General features: G+C 31.6%; 2 protein-coding genes across 3 annotated transcripts in view; both read right to left on the reverse strand.

The window, feature by feature from the left end:
• On the reverse strand, positions 8,994-16,182 carry LOC105160822 (putative pentatricopeptide repeat-containing protein At3g47840). Of its 2 annotated transcripts, XM_020693560.1 has the most exons (5): positions 16,009-16,182; positions 13,979-14,184; positions 11,163-13,749; positions 9,596-9,663; positions 8,994-9,492 (listed from the first exon to the last, which is right to left on the reverse strand). In XM_020693560.1, exons 2-3 carry the CDS (start codon positions 14,066-14,068, stop codon positions 11,524-11,526), a joined length of 2,316 nt encoding a protein of 771 aa, XP_020549219.1. In that variant the 5' UTR covers positions 14,069-14,184; positions 16,009-16,182; the 3' UTR covers positions 8,994-9,492; positions 9,596-9,663; positions 11,163-11,523. The 2 variants fall into 2 exon arrangements, with proteins under 2 accessions (XP_020549219.1, XP_011076617.1); XM_011078315.2 differs by lacking the exon at positions 9,596-9,663.
• LOC105160823 (probable sodium-coupled neutral amino acid transporter 6) overlaps positions 18,265-19,898 on the reverse strand; it is a 2,373-nt gene continuing 739 nt past the window's right edge. The window contains exons 3-5 of the mRNA XM_011078316.2: positions 19,332-19,556; positions 18,657-19,122; positions 18,265-18,538 (exon numbers count right to left, since the gene is read on the reverse strand). Of these exons, the coding sequence (XP_011076618.2) occupies positions 18,418-18,538; positions 18,657-19,122; positions 19,332-19,556 (812 nt within the window). The 3' untranslated portion in view covers positions 18,265-18,417. The remainder of the gene's footprint in view (positions 18,539-18,656; positions 19,123-19,331; positions 19,557-19,898) is intronic.

Genomic DNA, 19,898 nt, shown 5'->3' on the forward strand with positions numbered 1-19,898 from the left:
CTAAAATAAGGGCAGAATTTGTTTTGGTACCATAATTATGTAAGATGTCGCTTTTAGTCTCATAAAACTCATAATCACGCATTTTTAGTCTTATAAAGTCATGTGCCTTGTGATTTTGAAACTAAAAATGCGTTGTTTGGGACTAAAAAGCCTCAAAATCATATTTTTTTTAAACTAGAAAAGCGTGATTTTGAATCTTGCGAAATTAAAAGCGTCACCTGTCATAATTCTAGTATAAAAAAAAAATTCTACCTTTATTTTATAGGATTAAAAAAATATTTTGCCGTAATGTCCTATATATATGTCTATTTATCTCTCTCCATATTTATATATAGGGCTATAGTACGAGATTAATATGAGTATATATTTCTGCAATAAATTCTAAAGTTCTCTACTTATTAGTAAGAACAAAAGGGTCCCTCTCCAAGCAAAAGATGATAATTAATTGAGCACTCAAGTGATAATCAGGCATCTTCTAAGATTGTTTCCTGCACCAATTTTTAATGAGACAAATCAATGTCGGATACGTGTCATTTCCAATTGAATTCCAGCTAATTAATTATCATCAATTAGTATTAGAAACTCACAACAGTAAAGCTAAGATCCCATGAATAAATTTGATATCATGGGGTTAAGTCCTATCGAATTTCTGAATATTTAAATCATCTCACTGTATATGAATTTATTGTAATTTATTTCGTTATTTTAATTATATTAATATAGTAGTTGAATTAAAATACTACTAACTTATTAAAATATTATAATAATTTAATTACAGCTTTAAGAAAATGACAACAGCCACGAAGCATGCAACCGAAACTAGCACAAGAGTGAAATAGTTATTTATATCAAATCCTGTTAAAATTATCATTCAAGTTAATTATTCTTATAGGCTCCAACAGTACATTAAATATATATATATAGTAATATCATGTGGACTTCTTACATGATTATATGTCATGTCCTAAATGTATTGATTTTGATTCCATTTTCTTGAATTGGTGTCCTAGAAAAATTAATGTTTATTTCCTAAAACGAACTTTTTTTCATATCTTTTTAATTAATTAAGTAATGATGTGATTTTACCGACATTTAACCATTATTCTTTACAGAAATATAATGTCACATACATATATACACAAAACTATATTTATTTGGACTTTCATTTTAAAATTTTGTATTGAATTAGTAATCTAATTAATTAACGCATAAGTATTTTTTTTGTCCGGGAGAAGGGCCAGGAGCCATGTTTGCTTTATGTTATTACAATTAATAAACTCAATATCCATGGTATCATTACATTACAGGAAAATAATTCAATTACAATAAAAAAAAAATTAGCATCGAGTTAATTAGTAAGTAAAATTCTCATTGTTAATTCACTGATTTTAGCATTAATTTCTTTCATAATTATTGAGCGATTTTCTTGTAATATTAAAACTAGCAATGTAATTGCGGGACAAGAATAAAATAAAATAAATAAATATATATATAGGGTGTTGGATAGATTGGTAAAATCATATATATATATATATATATGTACATATGTAAGAGTGAAAGTGAGTAATTGAGGAAGGGAGAGAGGAATGATGAGCTCGTGATCATGGGTTGGATTGGGAGAGAGTGAAACACATGAATTATTATGGCTGCATGCAGGAAGCATATATATATATATATATATATATATATGTATTTGTTTGTATGTATGTATGTATGTAAGAAAATTATCGAAAAAAGTGCATCAAAAAATGGATGTTGTTTATTTGGGAATTATGGATAGGTCCAAAGCCTCCTCACGGGGAATTTGGAGCTCCCTCTCAAAAACAGCCGTCACCTTTGTCTTCTCTCCACTCTCTCTTTCTACACGTGCCACCCCTATTTCATCATCCAACCCACAATTTCCCAAATTTCATATATATGATATATTGCTATTAATTATAAATAAATTTAAATATATTTTTTATCTTGTAATTTGGCACTTTAATATTTTTTCTTTTGAGGATTGTAAAAGAGATCTGTAATTATTTTATATTTTATAATTTTAATCCTTTCGACGTCGGACTTTACAAAAGTCGCCGGAATATATCAGGTGTGCCTTACGTGTTCATTTAAATTGGGATTTTTGTTCTGATTGATTCACTTTTGCAAACATGAATGAAAAAATAACATGAAACATGATTTATTCCAACAACTTTTGCAAAATTCGGTATCGGAAGAACCAAAATTGCGAAATATCAACATGTTATAAAACTATTTTGCAACCTCTAGAAGGATAAAGGATAACAATACCAAAATCGTGAGTGGGACATGATTTATTCCGACTCTTGCAAAATCCAGCAACAGAAGGACCAAAATCACTAAACGTCAAAAAGTTAAAAGATTATTTTTCTACTCTAGACCAAAAGAAACGCCAAAATATCAAAATTAAACCTTATAAATATTGAGACGGGTTTTGAACGATAATAATTTTGATCCAATGCTCTAATAAAACGACAATATTTTGTGGTATGCTAATTTGAAATGCGATTATTTTGATTGTTTCACCCTTTGTAACGATGCTCAATTATGTTCCTATATATGTATAAGATCATATGAATTTTTGTTATATTTTTATTTCATAGTACTAGATTAATTAATGAAAGTTGAAATGGAATTATTTAATTATTTTTTAATGATATTCAGATACGTCGAGTCGGTTTTATGTAATTAATTAAACATTTTATAAACATGGCAATTTCCATCAATATCAAGTACATGTAACGACAACCCGAATCATGCATGCATCTAAGAAATAAATTCCAATAGGGGGATGAACATAAATAAAGTATTAATAATATCATGTGAGAAATTAACTACAAATGTATCACTTGGGATTAATATAAGAAAAATAGTACTAAAAAGTTATTTTTATTTTTAATCATGTTTATTATCTCAAAAAAATACAAATTAGGTCCACTAACTATTGGTCGTGTTTATTATCTAGGGAAAAATGCAAATTAGGTCCATTAACTATCGGGTAGTAATATTTTCAGTCTTATTCGATTTGAAAATTGCAATTCAAGATTGAACGTAATTAAAAAATGATATATTTAGCCCAAATCTCATCGAAAAAGTTAAATTATTTAGAAATTTTCACATGCCTTACACTTATCTTAGTTAAGTTGGGCTTTTCAATTTTTCTAGCCACTTTAGCTAACATGGCATGAGGGACATAAGGGAAAAAATGTAATTTGTCACTCAGCAAAATCGGCCGAAAAACGAAAAATTCCGAAATTAAATGAGTCGCGTAACATGTGTTAATTTTCAAAGAATTTCACAATTTCCGGCAATTTGCTAAGTTTTTTCGATTATAATCCTTCAATTACAAATTCAAAAATCGAAGAGAATCAAAAGTGTCGTCTTTAAAGATATAAAATTAAAATTGCATTTTTTCCTTATTATGTGATGAACTTACATATATAGGGCAAGAATCATGCCAACAAGAATTAGGGTTTATATTCAATCTCTATACACTTCATTATTATGTTTTTTTCAATCTCCATATTTAATATATTTTTAGTCTTGTAATTTAGGTTATTTGATATTTTTGTCCTTTAACTTTTCAAGGTAGCATTTTTTGTCCTGCATTTTATAGTTTTATTTCAATCTTTTTTTTTTATTGGAATTCAGCTCCGCCGGCGAGAGGGGTAAACTCTAGCAAAAAAAAAACTGAAATGTCAGAAACTAAAAAGATTCAAGACCAAAATGCTACACTAGAAAATTAAACGACCAAAACGCTGAAAAAAGATGAGCCAATAGAAACAGTAACTCAAACTTTAAAAGGATTGAAATCGCAAAAATTAAAAAAAATATAAGACCAAATACTATCTAAAAATAAGAACAAAACATCAAATAACTTAAGTTACAGGACCAAAAATGCATTTATGCCAAAAATAGCAGTTAATTGGGAGTGAAAATATCCCAAAATATTGGTAATAAGAAATGTATATATGTGAAGTACAGAGCAGGATATTTATGCAGTGCAGAGAAAAGATGATGATAATGGTGGTAGGAATTCTCATCATCCTGCAGGTTGATGAAAAGGGACAATCATTCAAGCAAAAGGGACAACAATCACCTTGTCCTACACATTCTTATCATTTTTCTTTTGACTGAAAATTAATTCAAAAATTCCAACAACAGTTCTCATGAGTCATGTCAATTCCATTACTTTTCAAGTATTATTACTGACGCCAGAAACGCGCTCGATATTTTATAAGAGTAAAAAAACAATTTTAACTAAATGTCGTTTCAGAACAGATAATCTTGATTTTTTCGAGTGTAAGAAAATAATCTTTAACAAAAAGTCATTTCATTAGGACGATAATAAGGAATCGAGTTTCGTCGTCTATCCACCAATATGTGCATTATGACAAGAATGAATTATAGATCAAACTGTTTTTGAGTCTCATAATTTATTCAATCTATTTTTTTTTTTTTTTTTTTTTTTTTTGTAATTCAGGATACATGCATGTGTCTGGAAAATAAGAATTCAGGTCATGATGTACAAAATAGAATAATATATAAGAATATTACATGTTTATGTTATTACAAGATCGCAATAAAAAGACTATATATGATGTACAAGAACGAACACGATAGGCGTATCATTTCTTGTTTTTAAGTATTATCCGAAACATGTCTACACATTAGAAATAATAGAAATTAAGAGAATTAATTCAAGGAAATTAAAATATTTTATTTTATTTTATTTTTTGGTCCTAAGAAATGGTAAAAATATCTTTGAGCAAGTTGTGAAGGGTAAGAAAAATCTGTGTGAAGAGAAGTGGCAGAAAGCAGGAACTATTTTGGCTCCAAATGCCCATCAAATAAACCTCAGTCAGTGACAACATATTTTTATGATATCCTATGCCCAGTGATTATATCACGAGATGTTATCAGTATTCATATATATATATGCATATATATATATATATATATATATAGTGGTTCTGGCTTACAACATTGTCTCGATGCCTCAAGGACAAATCACGTACCCACTTATTCACATGTGCCCTTCATCATTACAACAAAACAACTCACTCCATACATTCACATATACACACACTTACCTCGAACTTGTCTCTTGCCTTCTGTATAATGCATGCCCTCTATTCATTATTTGGGATTTTAATTATTACTTATAATTAGGTAAAATAATTTTGAGTAACTATTACTTCTCAATTACTATTCATTTTTAATATGTCTCTCTCTCTCTCTCTATATATATATATTTAAATATATGATGTGGGATATATTTGATGAAGGTCGCATTACGACCTCCCACAATATTGATGATTTTCAGACAAATTCTTGATCTATTTTATTAATCCAAGATCTTTACATTCCAGCTTCTATGCATGTCTCATCCTAAGTATGGATACTTTTTGTGTCTGTAGTTCAAATAAAATTCCATAATAAGGAAAAATTTATAAATAGCCACCCTCCATATACAATAAGTATAACTCTTTTTTACTACCTTTATGTTCTTACGACCTTCTTTATTAATTACTTCTCTTATTACAACATACTTGCTTAGGGGCCTTCTCCATGCGGTTTTAATAATGATCAATTTGTAGGCTTACAGATGAGAGAAATTAGTTGTATCTCATTTATTAACGATACCAACCACACAAATTTACTTCCAACGACCTTGTTTTGGATTTTCGACCCAACTTGTGTTGGAGGATCTCCGAGCTACTTTGATAAAGGAGTTTATACAAATTGTAATTTTAATTGGGTTTCGCTGAATTTGAATCAATTCTATGATAAATGCAATATACGTGTGATGTGATTTACACATAATTTAAGAAAATTAATTAATCAAATAACAAATATATCATACTTGTTATGTTATTAATTTGGGAAAGAATTTTCCTGGAGTTTACGAAATTGTTGGAGAAAGACAACTTTTTGCTTACCTACTTTATTCCCATGACAAATATCTAGGAGATTTCAACAGCAAACTAATCCTATTTATTTTGTCCAAAATCAATCTAGACAGGCCCTACTAGTGATATTATAAACATAATTACACTTGTTTATGCTATGTTTATATTTTTAAAGATTTTATAATTACCTCATTATTTTATAAAATATTTTGAAAACTTATTTGAGAATATTTAGGTGAGCTTGTAAATTTTTTAAAATATCTTATAAGATATTATGGGAGTTTATAAGAAGCTATAAAATGTTTGGTGAATTTTTTTTCAAGAAATACGTTTATAAAATTGAAAAAAAAATCGATTACACAAAAATTAAAATATTAGAAGCTTATAAGTTATTTTTCTTTAAAAAAAAAGGAAGGAAGAAATAGGGAGTTCACTGAATTTTTAAACCCTTAAGCTCATGTAGTTTCTTGAAACTAATTACAAACTCCTCGTTGCTAACATCTTATAAGCAATGTTATCTTATTTTACCCAACACTTTTAAGATTTATAAACTTAATTATAAGTTCTTGAAAGTTTTGGATATAATAAGATTTTGGAACTTATAAGATGTTACCGGTAATAATTTTATAAGGGCAAATTACGTTAATGCTTTTTGATATTAGGTCTAATTACACGAACACCTTTAAGATTGAGTTTTGATGTTATTTACCTCATGGGGTGCGTTGATGTAAATTTTTACCCCTTAGAGAGTGTCGATGTTAATCGCAATTACAGTTTGAAGAGGTGTACGCAAAAAATAAAGGGTATGTAGATAACATCAATGAATGTACGTGTAATTTATCTGTTATATTATTAATTTGAGAAAACCCACATGAAAGTCACGTGCACATGAATGAAAAAAATATTCAGTCATTAGTTTTAACGTTTGTGAGTTGAGGGGGCTTTTTTTTTCAATGTTTTGGCCTCTTTTTGCAGCTCTTAACGGAATACGGGTTCAAATTTGAAACAATTTCATAATGTTGGACTAATTTTGCAATTTTGTGACCCATACACTCCTATGCCAGAATATTTCACTTCGAATAATTATGGTCTTTCTGTCAGCAAAATTCGATTCTGGACTCTTCCACATTACGTTTACTGGGGTGTGTGAGCACAATTAATTAAAAAAATAGTTATTATTTTAATTTTCACTGCTTGCATATATAATAAATGATCTTTCATATTTAAAATATATTATAAATATGAATAAAATATAAAACTCAATACATTATATTAAAAAAAATTATCAATTACTGTAAAATTTTGAAAAATTGAATAACTCTTATCAGTTTAAGTCCAATTTTGAATTCACAAAAAATTGATGCACCGATATTGTTAATTGTGATTTATAATTGTGGAGGGCCTTTTCTTATATTAATATAAATATGGATTACTGAAAAAAGGGTTGAAAAAATAGAATGTGGAAGCTCGGATGAAAGGCGTGGAAGTTAATGAGAGAGAGAAAAAAAGGTTTGGAGAGAGAAATAAATTTTGATAAAAAAAATTTGATAAATGAAAAAAAATTAATAGGCATTATTGTACTGTACGATTGTACTATTTATTAAATGACAATTACATTTACCTAAAAAAAAAATTAATAGACTAGAAAAGGGAAACATCAAAAGGGTGTTCTTCAATAATAACAGAGTATAAATAAGCCCGTTTTCTAGTTATATTTTTACCTCTAAATTGACGATGACCTCTATTAACGATTCAAATTAAAAAGGTATTAGACTGAATTTATAATTTTTTGAAATGTCTCATAAAATATTATGAATTATTTGGATTTGTATAAAAGAGATTGCAAGTTCCAAATATAATAAGGTATAAACTTATAAGTTCTTTTGAAAAAGGTAAAAAAAATTCATATTTATTTTTTAAATTTTAACAAACTCTTTCAATTTAACTACAAAATGTCGTTACTAATATACCTTATTTTATCCAAACCTGTTTTAAAAATAAAATATAACATTTTATTAATTTAAAATATTTTCTAAAATTTACAAACTTATAAAATTTGTTAAATAAGTTCAGCCAAACAGCCTCTAAATTGGAGAGAATAGTAAAAAGAATTTGGAGAAGATTTTTATAATTTAGAAGGAAGGTATAATTAATTCTTGTAATTAACCCTATAATAAAATTCAACGTAATTGCCTGGAATTCATGTAATAATTTCTTAGGGCTATTGTCGTACCTTTTTTTTGTATTTATGCAATTAACCTACCCAAAAAAAAAAAATTCTCGTCTAAAATTCCCGTAATTAACCCTAATTTCTTTTTTCCAATGACTAGAAATCATTCAATTAATTAAGAGAGGGGGCTTGCTCCCTCATTTTTTATAATTTGAAAGAGTAAATTACAAAAGGGTTTTTTTGAGTTTTATTATAATTATAAATACCTTTTTATTATTAAAAAAAATTACCAAATATCCTCTTGAGACTAACGTAGTCTAACAAATACTCACTCATAACATATCATTATAAGAAATATTTATTAAGATCTTATTTTTAACAAGTATTTATAATTTTTTCAAATAACAAAAATAAATATTTACAATTATGACAAATCTAAAAATAACCATCCTAATTTACCTTAATGTAAATAGTTTGCTGAGACATGCATCAGAATATTCAGAGCACTGTATCTATTAAAGTCTCATTGAACTTACAAAATGTTGTTGTAAACAAGTGGTGATGGTATATTGGATGGCAAGTTAATTGATCACGTGACTCGCACTTCGGGAAAGTACATTCACATGCAAATGTTACAAATCAAAACAAAATGAACTTAAAACCATAAAGTTGAAAGAAAATAATGTTTATATTGCAGATGGCCACGGAGAACACACTCACTGTATCTTTGCATAGTGAAGATATATGATTTAACAGCTAAGACAAAAATCCAGTTGGACACATTTTCAGCCCCCCCAACTAATATCATCCCACAAACTTCTTCGTCTCAAATTCAAATTCAAATTCAATCAATCACACAGTATTATACTAGGTAATTTGGTGTTCAGAGGAAATAGCTGAGAATTGACAAGATGATAACAAATTCTGCCGCCATCAAGACTGTAATTCAACAACATATTTAATAATGTAAAAGAGAGAATTTCAGGTCACTTTCATCAAGAGACGAGGGTTCTTCTGCAAACCAATGAAGGAGAGAGGTCCCTTTCAGTTTTCAATGGCACGTGAAATTTCTAGCATACAAGCCTACAAAATCATTCCTCTAAAAGCATGCTATTCGTGGAGAAGCCTACCCGTGCGTGCAAAGAATCAGGCAACTATGACAGCTATGTATTTTTGTCTCTACCATTTTACTTGAAATTTCAGCTCTGATATCATGTATTGGCAGATTTGAACATCACTCCAAACTTCAGCCACATACATCAATGCTTTCATTTAGATGCTAAAGGATACAGGTTCCTCAGTAAATACCACAATTTGCCAATATCCTCCAAGTATTTAGGCCAACTTTCCCCGTGACAGGATCCTAATTTTTGCATCGGACCATAAGGTTTCCTGAAAAATTGAAATTTTCAATCAGGTCAATATGATTATGAAAATAGATCACTACTCTCATATTACCACCAAGAATATAAGCTTAACGCTGCAGCTATTGCACCTGGAATATTGGACAAATATCAGTCTCCATCATTGGACCAATAAGCACATACTTCTTGAAACGTTTTGCTGAAATTTCAAATTTTTCATAGCCACTAGTTATTTCACATTCAATGGGATAGAATGTTTTGGCATTGCTAATAGATCAACTTAGAATCACAGACATAATTTTCCAAACAGCAATACATCTGGCTTTATTTGGAAGAGACATCAAATCTTTCCATTCGAATAACTGCAAACTTGAATTAAGCAAGGATGGGGGAGTGGGGGTTGTTCAGGTCACGGGGTCAGTCTTATTTGTGTCCAAAACTAAATCCTTTCTGGAATTGAAACACAAGATAAAGATAAGCACGGAGTATTACAATATATCGGTGTCCTTTTTCACCTATCTTCACATGCATAGAACGACAAGCTAAAACAATTGAACCACACAAAAACTTGGTGCCCACCAAGGCCAACTCAACAAGAGCTTTCAGGTTGTTTTCTGATGTGATTTCTTTCAATTAAATTTAGAAGGTACAGAAAAATACACAAATGTCAGCAGAACTTTGCAATTCTTTAGAATCCAATCTAAGAAATGAAGGTGAGAAATGATAATGAGGTGAATCATTAGATGAGGCCGCTCATGCATCCAAGTATATATGTCTTGGTACAGAGCATGAAAAACAAACTGCACGAGTGCCACTGTTCATAAACTACCACTAGAAGAAATCCAGAAAAATATATAACCAAGCTCAATTTCATTGTTGGATGGTCATCACCAATTCATCATATCCTCCTAGCTCTCTAAAAAGAGTCACCACCATCACGTACTTACTGGAAATCAACCTCCAGAAAAAATTTCTTTAGCAGTATTTCTGTAGCAACTTTAATCACGAGGGTCCTACAGGGAAAAGAATACAAACATAGCTTTGAAGCCTTCCCCTGGTTGGAGTGCACACTGTAATCAGATTTTCTCTAAACTACTCAGTACTACAGAACAAGACAGCGACATGGTATTTGCAGAACTAAATGTACCTTTATCCAAGTCTTTAAAGTTGGATAAAGTGTTTTAAAGTTGTAATCCAATCAACCTAATATTCAATACTCCCAAATACAAAATTAGTCATCATGATGATACATAAAATGTCAGAAGCATCAATTAAAACACTATATGAGTAAATGGACAATAGCCAACACAAGCTCACCACATGAAAGATACTTAATATCTCAGAGGTCAGTAAATGCAACAAGTTATATGCTCTTATATTATGCTCTAAGAAGCTCAACGTTATATCCTAGATCAGTGAATTCGGCTGCATCTTTTACTCCTTCAAGTGCAGGGAAGACTTGATTGCAATCAAGTAAGCACAACCACATAAGTCGGTGCAACCACTAAAAGATCTTACAGACTAGGACTCTAGGAGCGTACAGGAAACAAAGGCAATACAGAAATGATAACAATTACAAAAAACTGTTACTATATTAAGTGAACCCCCATTCATACAGCATCGACCAACTTGTAAGATATTAAGAATAAGTCCTCAGAAGATATTCATATCAAATAGTAACTTCAAATGTTTTTTTACCTGTTGTTTACTTTCATTGGAAATTTGCTCTACAGACCTCCACGGACAAACTTTTACCCAGTAATATCAACTCATTTGTTGTTCAAGCTCATGGAATCCATTCTAATCTTTCATTAAACTTCAGATCCACGGAGCTACATGAATTGGTTTTTCTCAATCATAACAATAGTGTTGAATGTGGGATAGATCAACTATGGCATTTCAAAAGCCTTCCCGTCGCCTAGGGGTATTTATAAACCCTCAGGAGAAATTGATGCCTTTAGAATGACATTCAGCTCATAATGCATCTATCCTTGCTTTTCTAAGTGCATCAAATATTAAGATACAAGCTAGTTATCCCATGTTCCGAAAACCCTCATTTTCAATCTTCACCTTGCAATGCATATTTCAGGTCTGGAACATAACCCAAATCCTTCACTTTTCTTCTAAGCTCTTCCAACTTGGCATAGATAGCATCCTTTTGAGGGTGATTAGTATCTCCAGCATAAAATCTATGGACTTTACCTTTTACAGATATCCAACTGTATCCTGGCTCCTTTCTAACACCTTGCTCTTTCATCACTTTCCGCAGGTCAAGCCCGTCTTTATAACTACCTGTTTCCATGTATGTGTTAGATAACAGCACATATGTAGAAGAATATTCCGGACAAAGAGAGAGAATCTTCTTGGCCGCTATTTCACCAAACTCAATATTGCCATGAATCCTGCATGCAGCCAATAAGGTCTGCCATACCATCTCATCTGGTTCAATAGGCATTTTCATTATAAACTCAAATGCTTCATTGAGGCGCCCCACACGACCTAGGAGATCAACAACAGAGGCATAGTGCTCCATTTCTGGCACCAAACCATAGGATTTCTCCATTGACCAAAAGTACTGAAGGCCTTCCTCGACGAGACCAGCATGGCTGCACGCAGATAGAACACATAGTAAGGTAACAGAATTTGGTTTAATATGCATCTGTTCCATTCTTTTGAAGTGCCAAAGTGCATCAGCAACAGAACCATGATAGGCGTGACCTGACAATATAGCAGTCATTGAGACAACATCAGGATTAGATATCCGATTGTAAACCTCATCTGCGTCTTTTATACTGCCTCCCTTAGCATACATATCAATCAGAGCACTTTCAATGTATCTTACAGTTTCAAAGCCTAATTTGCACAGAAGGCCATGGATTTGACGACCATATTCAAGATAACAAAGATTAGCACATGCAGTAAGGACACTGGCAAGAGTAAAGTCATTAGGTGTGAACCCTTCTTCCCTCATCTGAGAAAAAACAAGAAGTGCTTCCTCCCATCTAGAACACTGAGAATAACATGTAACTAATGTTGTCCAGGAGACAATGTCTCTGCATTTCATCCTGTCGAGGATCTTCTGAACTTCTTCAAGAGACCCACATTTGGAGTATGCATCAGCAATGGCATTTTCAACACTTAGATTCATTAAATCAGGCCCAGACTTCAAAACTCTGCCATGCACTTCCTTCACTAACCATAAGCACTTCAAACTAGCAATCACATCAAATACACTACAGTAAGTGTAAAGATCAGGTATTATGTTATTTTGACACATTTTGACATACAATTCCAAAGCTTGTTGACTACAATTGCACAGTGCGTAACCAGTTATCATTGCATTCCATGGTCCATTTACTCCACATTCAGCAAAGTTCATATCAAAAACAGACCTTGCCTCCAATAAATGACCACATCTCGAGTACATATCTATTAGAGCAGTCCCAACAAGAATGTTTTCCTGCATTCCCAATTCTGATACACATTCATGAACCCTCTTTCCTTTATCAACATGGCCTAGCATCGCAACTGCCTTCAGAACACTAACTAGAGTATACATATTGGGAACAAAACCTTGCTCCTTCATCTGCATAAAATGGTCAAAAGCCTCCAAGTGCAGACCGTTGGCAGTAAGTCCTGATATCATTGCATTCCAAGAGACATCATTAATTACAGCCATAGAATTGAAAACTCTATAAGCCTCCTCAACCTTACCCAATTTTGCATACATGTTAAGAAGTGCAGTGCCAACAACCACATGAGAACCGAAGCCTCTAACCATTATCTGGCCATGCACCACATCCCCTAAATCAACAGAACCCATACCAATACATGATTGCAGGATGGCAGAATATGTAAATCCATCAGGTAATATTCCATGAGTCGTCATCTTGCAAAAATATTTTAACCCATCTCTGAAAGACGCTTGCTGATTAAATCCAGTAATCATGACACTCCAAGAGAATACATTTTTCCTCGGCAAATAGTCAAACACTAAATTAGCAGACTCAAAATCTGAGCATTTCAAATATGCATAAATTACATGATTGAGTAACTTCAACAAGTTATCATCATGAAAATCTGACTTCAACAGATAGCCATGGATTTCTCTTGTTTCTGTCAGTAACCCCTTCTCAGCACAAGAATGGAGCTGATCAACCAGTTTCTGCACCTGAGCCTTTTGAGAATACTCATAATTTGCACCAAACTCAAATAATTTGCTTCCAACAACTCTAGTTCTTTCATTGATGGACTGAAAAGCAATCGCTGCTGATGATTTTTTAGCCTGATGAAAATTGTGCAAATAGTCATTGAATTGACTGATTTGTTCCACCAATAATTTCAAACAGTTAATCTCAGATTCTCTTATGCATTCAAAATGAAACCAGGAGTTAGAAGAGTTCAACAAGCAACTAAAACCCAGCAGGTACTTTACAATTTCACAATTTGCATCACTCTATAACATAGTAGATGCATAACTTTCACAAGTTTAAGAATAATGAAACACGGCTTACTTCTTTTCTATTTGAAACCTTGGGCTTGAATAACTCACGATCATGAACAGACCCCAGAAGCTGAAGTTTAGAAGGAAAATTTATGGCCATGACCTACCCAGCAGAGAATTGCTACACCATCATCGCTTCAGTGTCACTTCATTAGAGCCTTCACAGGAAGCTTTCAGCAAACACTTGATTTATCTCAGTTAAAGAACGGCAGCAACCTGTGTCATTTTTGAAGTATTTGAGTAATCTTTTCTCGCACATTCAATAACCTCACCCCGAATTAAGCATCAATCTCCTTAAATTCAGTTCATATATATAGAGTATCTGCATCTAAATTTTCTCAACAAATCCTATCAACGTCTATCTCCAAAGAATAAAAAATGTCAAACGACTCAAACCCATAAAAGAAAGATTTTGAGCAACCAGGACTTTGGAAATTCAAATGTATGAGACAAAGCAATCCTCAGCTTCTCCTGGTTTTCCCGACTTAGAAGAGATTTAATGATCTATACTAATGATGCAAACTGGGCAGTACGTCGATCTTTGATTGAATCCTTATCATGCTTTCAATGTAATCATGCAGGAAATTATCTATTGCCTTGACAGAAGATGTGGTTGATGATAGAATCAGGTAAAGACCTCAGAAGGCTGCAAACTCTCTATTCTCTTCAGTTTCTATCTTTTGCAGGAATTGTTTTCTTCGGCAAATTGAGTTTTCTATACCCAACATATGGATCCAGAAGAGAATCAAGAGATTGATGGATAGAGAAAGAAATTTTAGACAAGTCTGTTTCTTATTTTCTAAATGGATCAAATATGTTTCAAAAAATTGAACATTTTATTGTTACTGTTTCCAAAACTTGAGGGCAGTTTTCTTATTCTGATTCAAGTCTGTAATAAAGACAATATTGAAAGAATATGTAACGGAGTGGAGTTTCATCCGCCCCCAAACTATGATTGTTAAGATCTTAAAGAAAAGATAATATCTGTTGCCCACTTCAGCCACACAAATTAGGAGGATGATTAAAACTTATTGAACACAAAAGATATTTGAAACGAGTCAAACGTCAGCTTTAATTCAAGAAAATTAACACAATGAAATTCCTAAATCGGGATAAACTATTGCCATAAATCCATAATACCTGTCAAAACCATCTCAAGTACCAAGCTTCGATTCCAAATGTCTTCATGCAATTGAATGGCATTGTTTCCCCAGCAATCTCAGTACTAAATTTTGCTGAAATATTTTGTATGACCATGTTATCCAGTCTCTTTTATAATATAGACACTTTACTTCTAAATGATCAGATAGTTATGTCCTTTTCTTCCTTCCCTTTCATATATTGTTGCTAATGTATCATGTTTAAAAATTAGTTATTACCAAGTTTCTGTTTCTATTTGAGTTTCTTTCTTTCTTTCAGTAGCTCAATCTCATTCATCATATTTACTCCTTGACATCCTTCTTGATTAAATATTTCTATTGAATGGATGGGAGGGATTCAAAAGGTCTATATACTTATTTATATAATTTGTGGTTCTATTTTCAATGTATTTCACAATTTCCCATTAAATTTGTGTTTTTAATTAGACATATCATTTAAATTAGTTAAACAAAGACGCATTCATTTTCATCAACCATCCTCCCTCCTATGATGGAGTTTTATTAATCAACCCGCTTATTCACCTATTCAGTTATGGCTAGGGGTGCAAACGAGCCAAGCTCAGCCAAAACTCTGAGCTCGAGCTCGGCAAGCTCCAAAAAATATGCTCGAGCTCCACGCGAACGAGTGGAAGAGGCTTAGAAGGATCCATTGGGTTCTATAATCAGAAAGGAAAGAGCAAAAGATCATCTCTAATCAAAGGATTGTGTAAAAACGTAGATACTCACAAGAATGATAGCAAAAATCCAGCCAAAGTCCAAGCACAACCCAACAAAGTCAATAAAATTCAATCTGGCATTTCATCAAACATTTGAAAGCAAAACTTGCTCAGAAAATTTCTTTTACAAACTGTAAAAGAAATTTACCAAAAAACAAAATCACCTGTTAATGGCGGAGTTGGAGCGAATGTGTGCCATATGCCGATGGATTCGTGGACGTGAAGCTAGTTATGAAGTTCTGCAATTTTTTCTTCACTTCGCGCGCGCACGAGAGAGAGAGAGAGAGAGTTTTCACTTCTCAATAGTGAATAGGCAATTCTCAATTTCTCACATTGCATATTTACTACCTTTTTAGCTTTTCTTTTTTACTTCTAATTTTAATTTTAATGAGTTACTTAATTGATTTATTTATTTAATAAATATAGAGATAACTAATATATTTATTTATATACATTAAATAAATATAGGATTAAGAAAAAACTAATAACACATGTACTTTGTTGCAGTGGATATTAAATATAACACTAAGATTCATATATATTATATTAAATATTTCTTTACGTAAAAATTATCAAAACATACTAAATTATTGATTAAGCTTATTTTTAAATGATACAAATCAAATACCATATTTTAGTATCATTTAATGTATGATATATTGACTAACAATTCTAATATATGATGAATTTAGAAATAAATATATTTTGTTGTAGTGGATATTTAAATTATAACGATAAAATTCATATTCATTATATTAAATACTTATTGGAAAAATTATAAAAATTATTAAATTATTGATTAAGATTGGTGTTTAGATAATATCAACAAAAATACCATATTTAATATCTTCCAAAACTAAAATATGTGATATTAACTAATAACTCTAATTTATGATGAATTTTAAATATTTATTTATAAAAAGTATCAAAACTTATTAAATTGTTTCTTAAGCTTGTTTTTAAACAATAAAAATAAAAAACATTATTTTATTATTATATAAAATAAAATAAGTGATATGTTGACAAATAATTTTAATATATGGTGAATTTTGAATATAAATTTGCTATAATATTAAATGTGTACTTAAATAATATTTATAAATAAAAAATACAAAAATATAAAAAAAGTTGTGAGCTCGCGAGCTCAAAGAATATAGTTCAAGCTCGAGCAGGCTCGAGTCGAGTTTGAATGCGAACCAACTCGACTCATCTTGCACCCCTAACTAATCATATATTTATCTAAATTTATATAGAATAAAAATATTTTTTTTACGTGTCAAAATAAAAGTGAAAGAGGATATCCAAATATGTACTTATATGATATTTACTCGGATAGTCCCGATGTTTTATTTTATTATATATAAATATTTCTAATAAGTTAATAAAAAATAAAAGTTACGAAGATGTCATTACATCTTGAGAGTAGTTAGGGGTGTCCGTATTTGATAAAAATCTGCTATCACACACATAAATAACATACTGACGTCACACACGGTCGTGTGCATTATATAAGTTCTATTTTCAAATTATAATATAATTTAATTATATTTTTTAATCTAAAAAATCACATACTAATCAAATATTGGTGTGACATCAAACTGTGATAGAAAATCGCGGTTACCATCTTGGTTGTATGAGTTTTGCGTAAAAAAAGTTACCCAAATAATATATTTGATTTAATATATGCGATTCTGAGTTTTGCTTGCCAAGGATCATCGACTTGATCGTCATTAAAATCGCACTTTGGAGGTTGCGTTTTAATATTGAGTTTGTAGTTTCTAAAAAATCTAATCTAATTTCCAACTATCTTTTATTAGTAATCTAAACTTTTTTTCGTATACTACCAACGGAAACATATTCGATTCGTGTAGATAATATAAATTTTTATTATATTTATTTAATAAAAAAAGGAATAGTAAAATAAAATGAACGAATGAATGATAAAAGCTAATGCAATGAAATATTTTTAAATAAACATGAATATAAATTATTGCCAGAACTAATTGACAAAAAAGGCGTTTCTTTGTGAAATAAAGATGTTTTAGAACATTTCAGTCAATCCACATTTTAAACAAATCAACCACTCAAAGGGCCTCATATATATCAGTAATTAAAACACACTCGATATACGTATGCAATTTAATTTTTCATTACATTTCCTTAACTAAATGGAAAAAAATAAAGATAAAATAAATAATTAATCAGATGGCTAGAAATGTGGAATATATAGTAAAAGGTATTTTAGGTAATTCATATTTTGAAATACTTTCACACGTTTAATATGCACAATAATATACCAATGATCGTTTGTCTGAATAGTGAGGTTAAGGACTCAAAATTAAGAGGTCGTAAATTTAAATCTTATAGATGGCAGATGTTTGTTTTGAAATTATTGATTAAAAGTATTATTGTGTGTTGTGTATTAAACATTGTAATAATATATTAATTACTTTAGGAATATGTGTAAGAATTTTCCGTGATTCGATGAGGTCACTCAATATACTACACAACAAAGACTACAACAAATCCATGCGCACACATGTACAAACACTGAACAAGAGAAAAAAAGAGGGCTATTTGGCAACCATCTTATATATATTGGTGGAAATGGCTATGGTGCTTGTGATGACTGCAAGAGTTATCATCACTGCTGCTATGATCTTGTCCCTTGCGGTAGAAATACCATGAATATCTCTGTCATGTGAAAGAGAAGGATTAGACGGGCGTCGTTATGGTTGCTTCTATGAGCGAATATTAATATTACAGGATTCTTTTTAAACTTTTAGATAAGGTGGTGGAGCGAGATGAGTACCTTAATACGACGGAGCCAGGAAAAATGAAGGCGAGGCAGACGGCGGAAGTCGAGCCCATGAACTGGAACAAGTACCAAATACTTGGAATGGCTATGGCTAAAACATAGGCCAGAACAAGCAAAACAAGGGTGAGGATGACGAATCTTTTCGTGTCGACTGCCAGGAGAGGCTTCTTGGAGAAGAGGAACTCGTCGATGTTAGTCCTCAGGGAGAAGTTCAAGAGCGGAAACACCAGCATCAGATGGAGAGCGTAGCTCAGACGAACTATGTCGTTGAGGAACGAGCTTATCCTCGATCCTGAACTCTGGTCGAAGTTCACGAGGATGTCATCCATTGTTGAATCCCCAAATAGAAGGTAACCGAATATGCCAATAGCAAAGTAGATAGCAGCACAGAGTACTAGAGCTATTCTCACGGCAGAGATCATTGCGGAAGGTTTTCCTAGCTCAACTCCAATTGCATGAACTGCACAAAACATTGACAATGCGTTAAGACAAAATCAAGTACTGGTTTGAGTGAGCTGCCAATCAACACCGGATGGAATCAGAAGGACTTGAGCAACATATAAACCTCAAGCTATATGACGTGTTTTTTTAAGACCAAACTACGAGGCTTGCACCAAAATGTACAAAATCTTCAGTACAGGCGACATGATTGAGGTTGTTGTTTCTTACCATTGAAGTGGAACGTGAAGGCCGTGACAATGACAGGAATAGCCGTGAAGAGATTGAAGAAGGAGACGCCACCGTCCAGTTCCGGTAGGATTCTTGGTGTCTTAGTTTGCCCCTCTATGAGGGCACTTATAGCCATCACTGAGCATATACCAACAAACACAATTGCTAGGAGTACTGATACTGCTGAACTGAACCATAATGACTCTGCAAAATCAACAAAAACAATTAACTTATCTAAATCACAAATCTCCCTCTTCTCTGTTAAACAGGGGATTGGTCTAAATACTACAATTCTGCATATGTTTGGTCACATACTTTGTTCAGAACTAATAATGAGCATTTACTACTAGTATATAAACTCCAAAATTCTCTTCTATTACTATGGCAAACCATGTTGTTTCAGCAAGAACAGACAATACTTGGCATAAGGGCATTGACCATTGTCTAAGTTTACAATATAGTGAACTTCTCTGCTTTTCGCAGGCGAATTTTATGTCTGAATTTGACAGAACCACATAAATCTTATGTCTAAGTTCGGGCATAAGGTATAACATAAAATGAAGGATT

Source organism: Sesamum indicum, linkage group LG4, assembly GCF_000512975.1.
Source record: "Sesamum indicum cultivar Zhongzhi No. 13 linkage group LG4, S_indicum_v1.0, whole genome shotgun sequence".
NCBI classification, from domain to species: Eukaryota; Viridiplantae; Streptophyta; class Magnoliopsida; order Lamiales; family Pedaliaceae; genus Sesamum; species Sesamum indicum.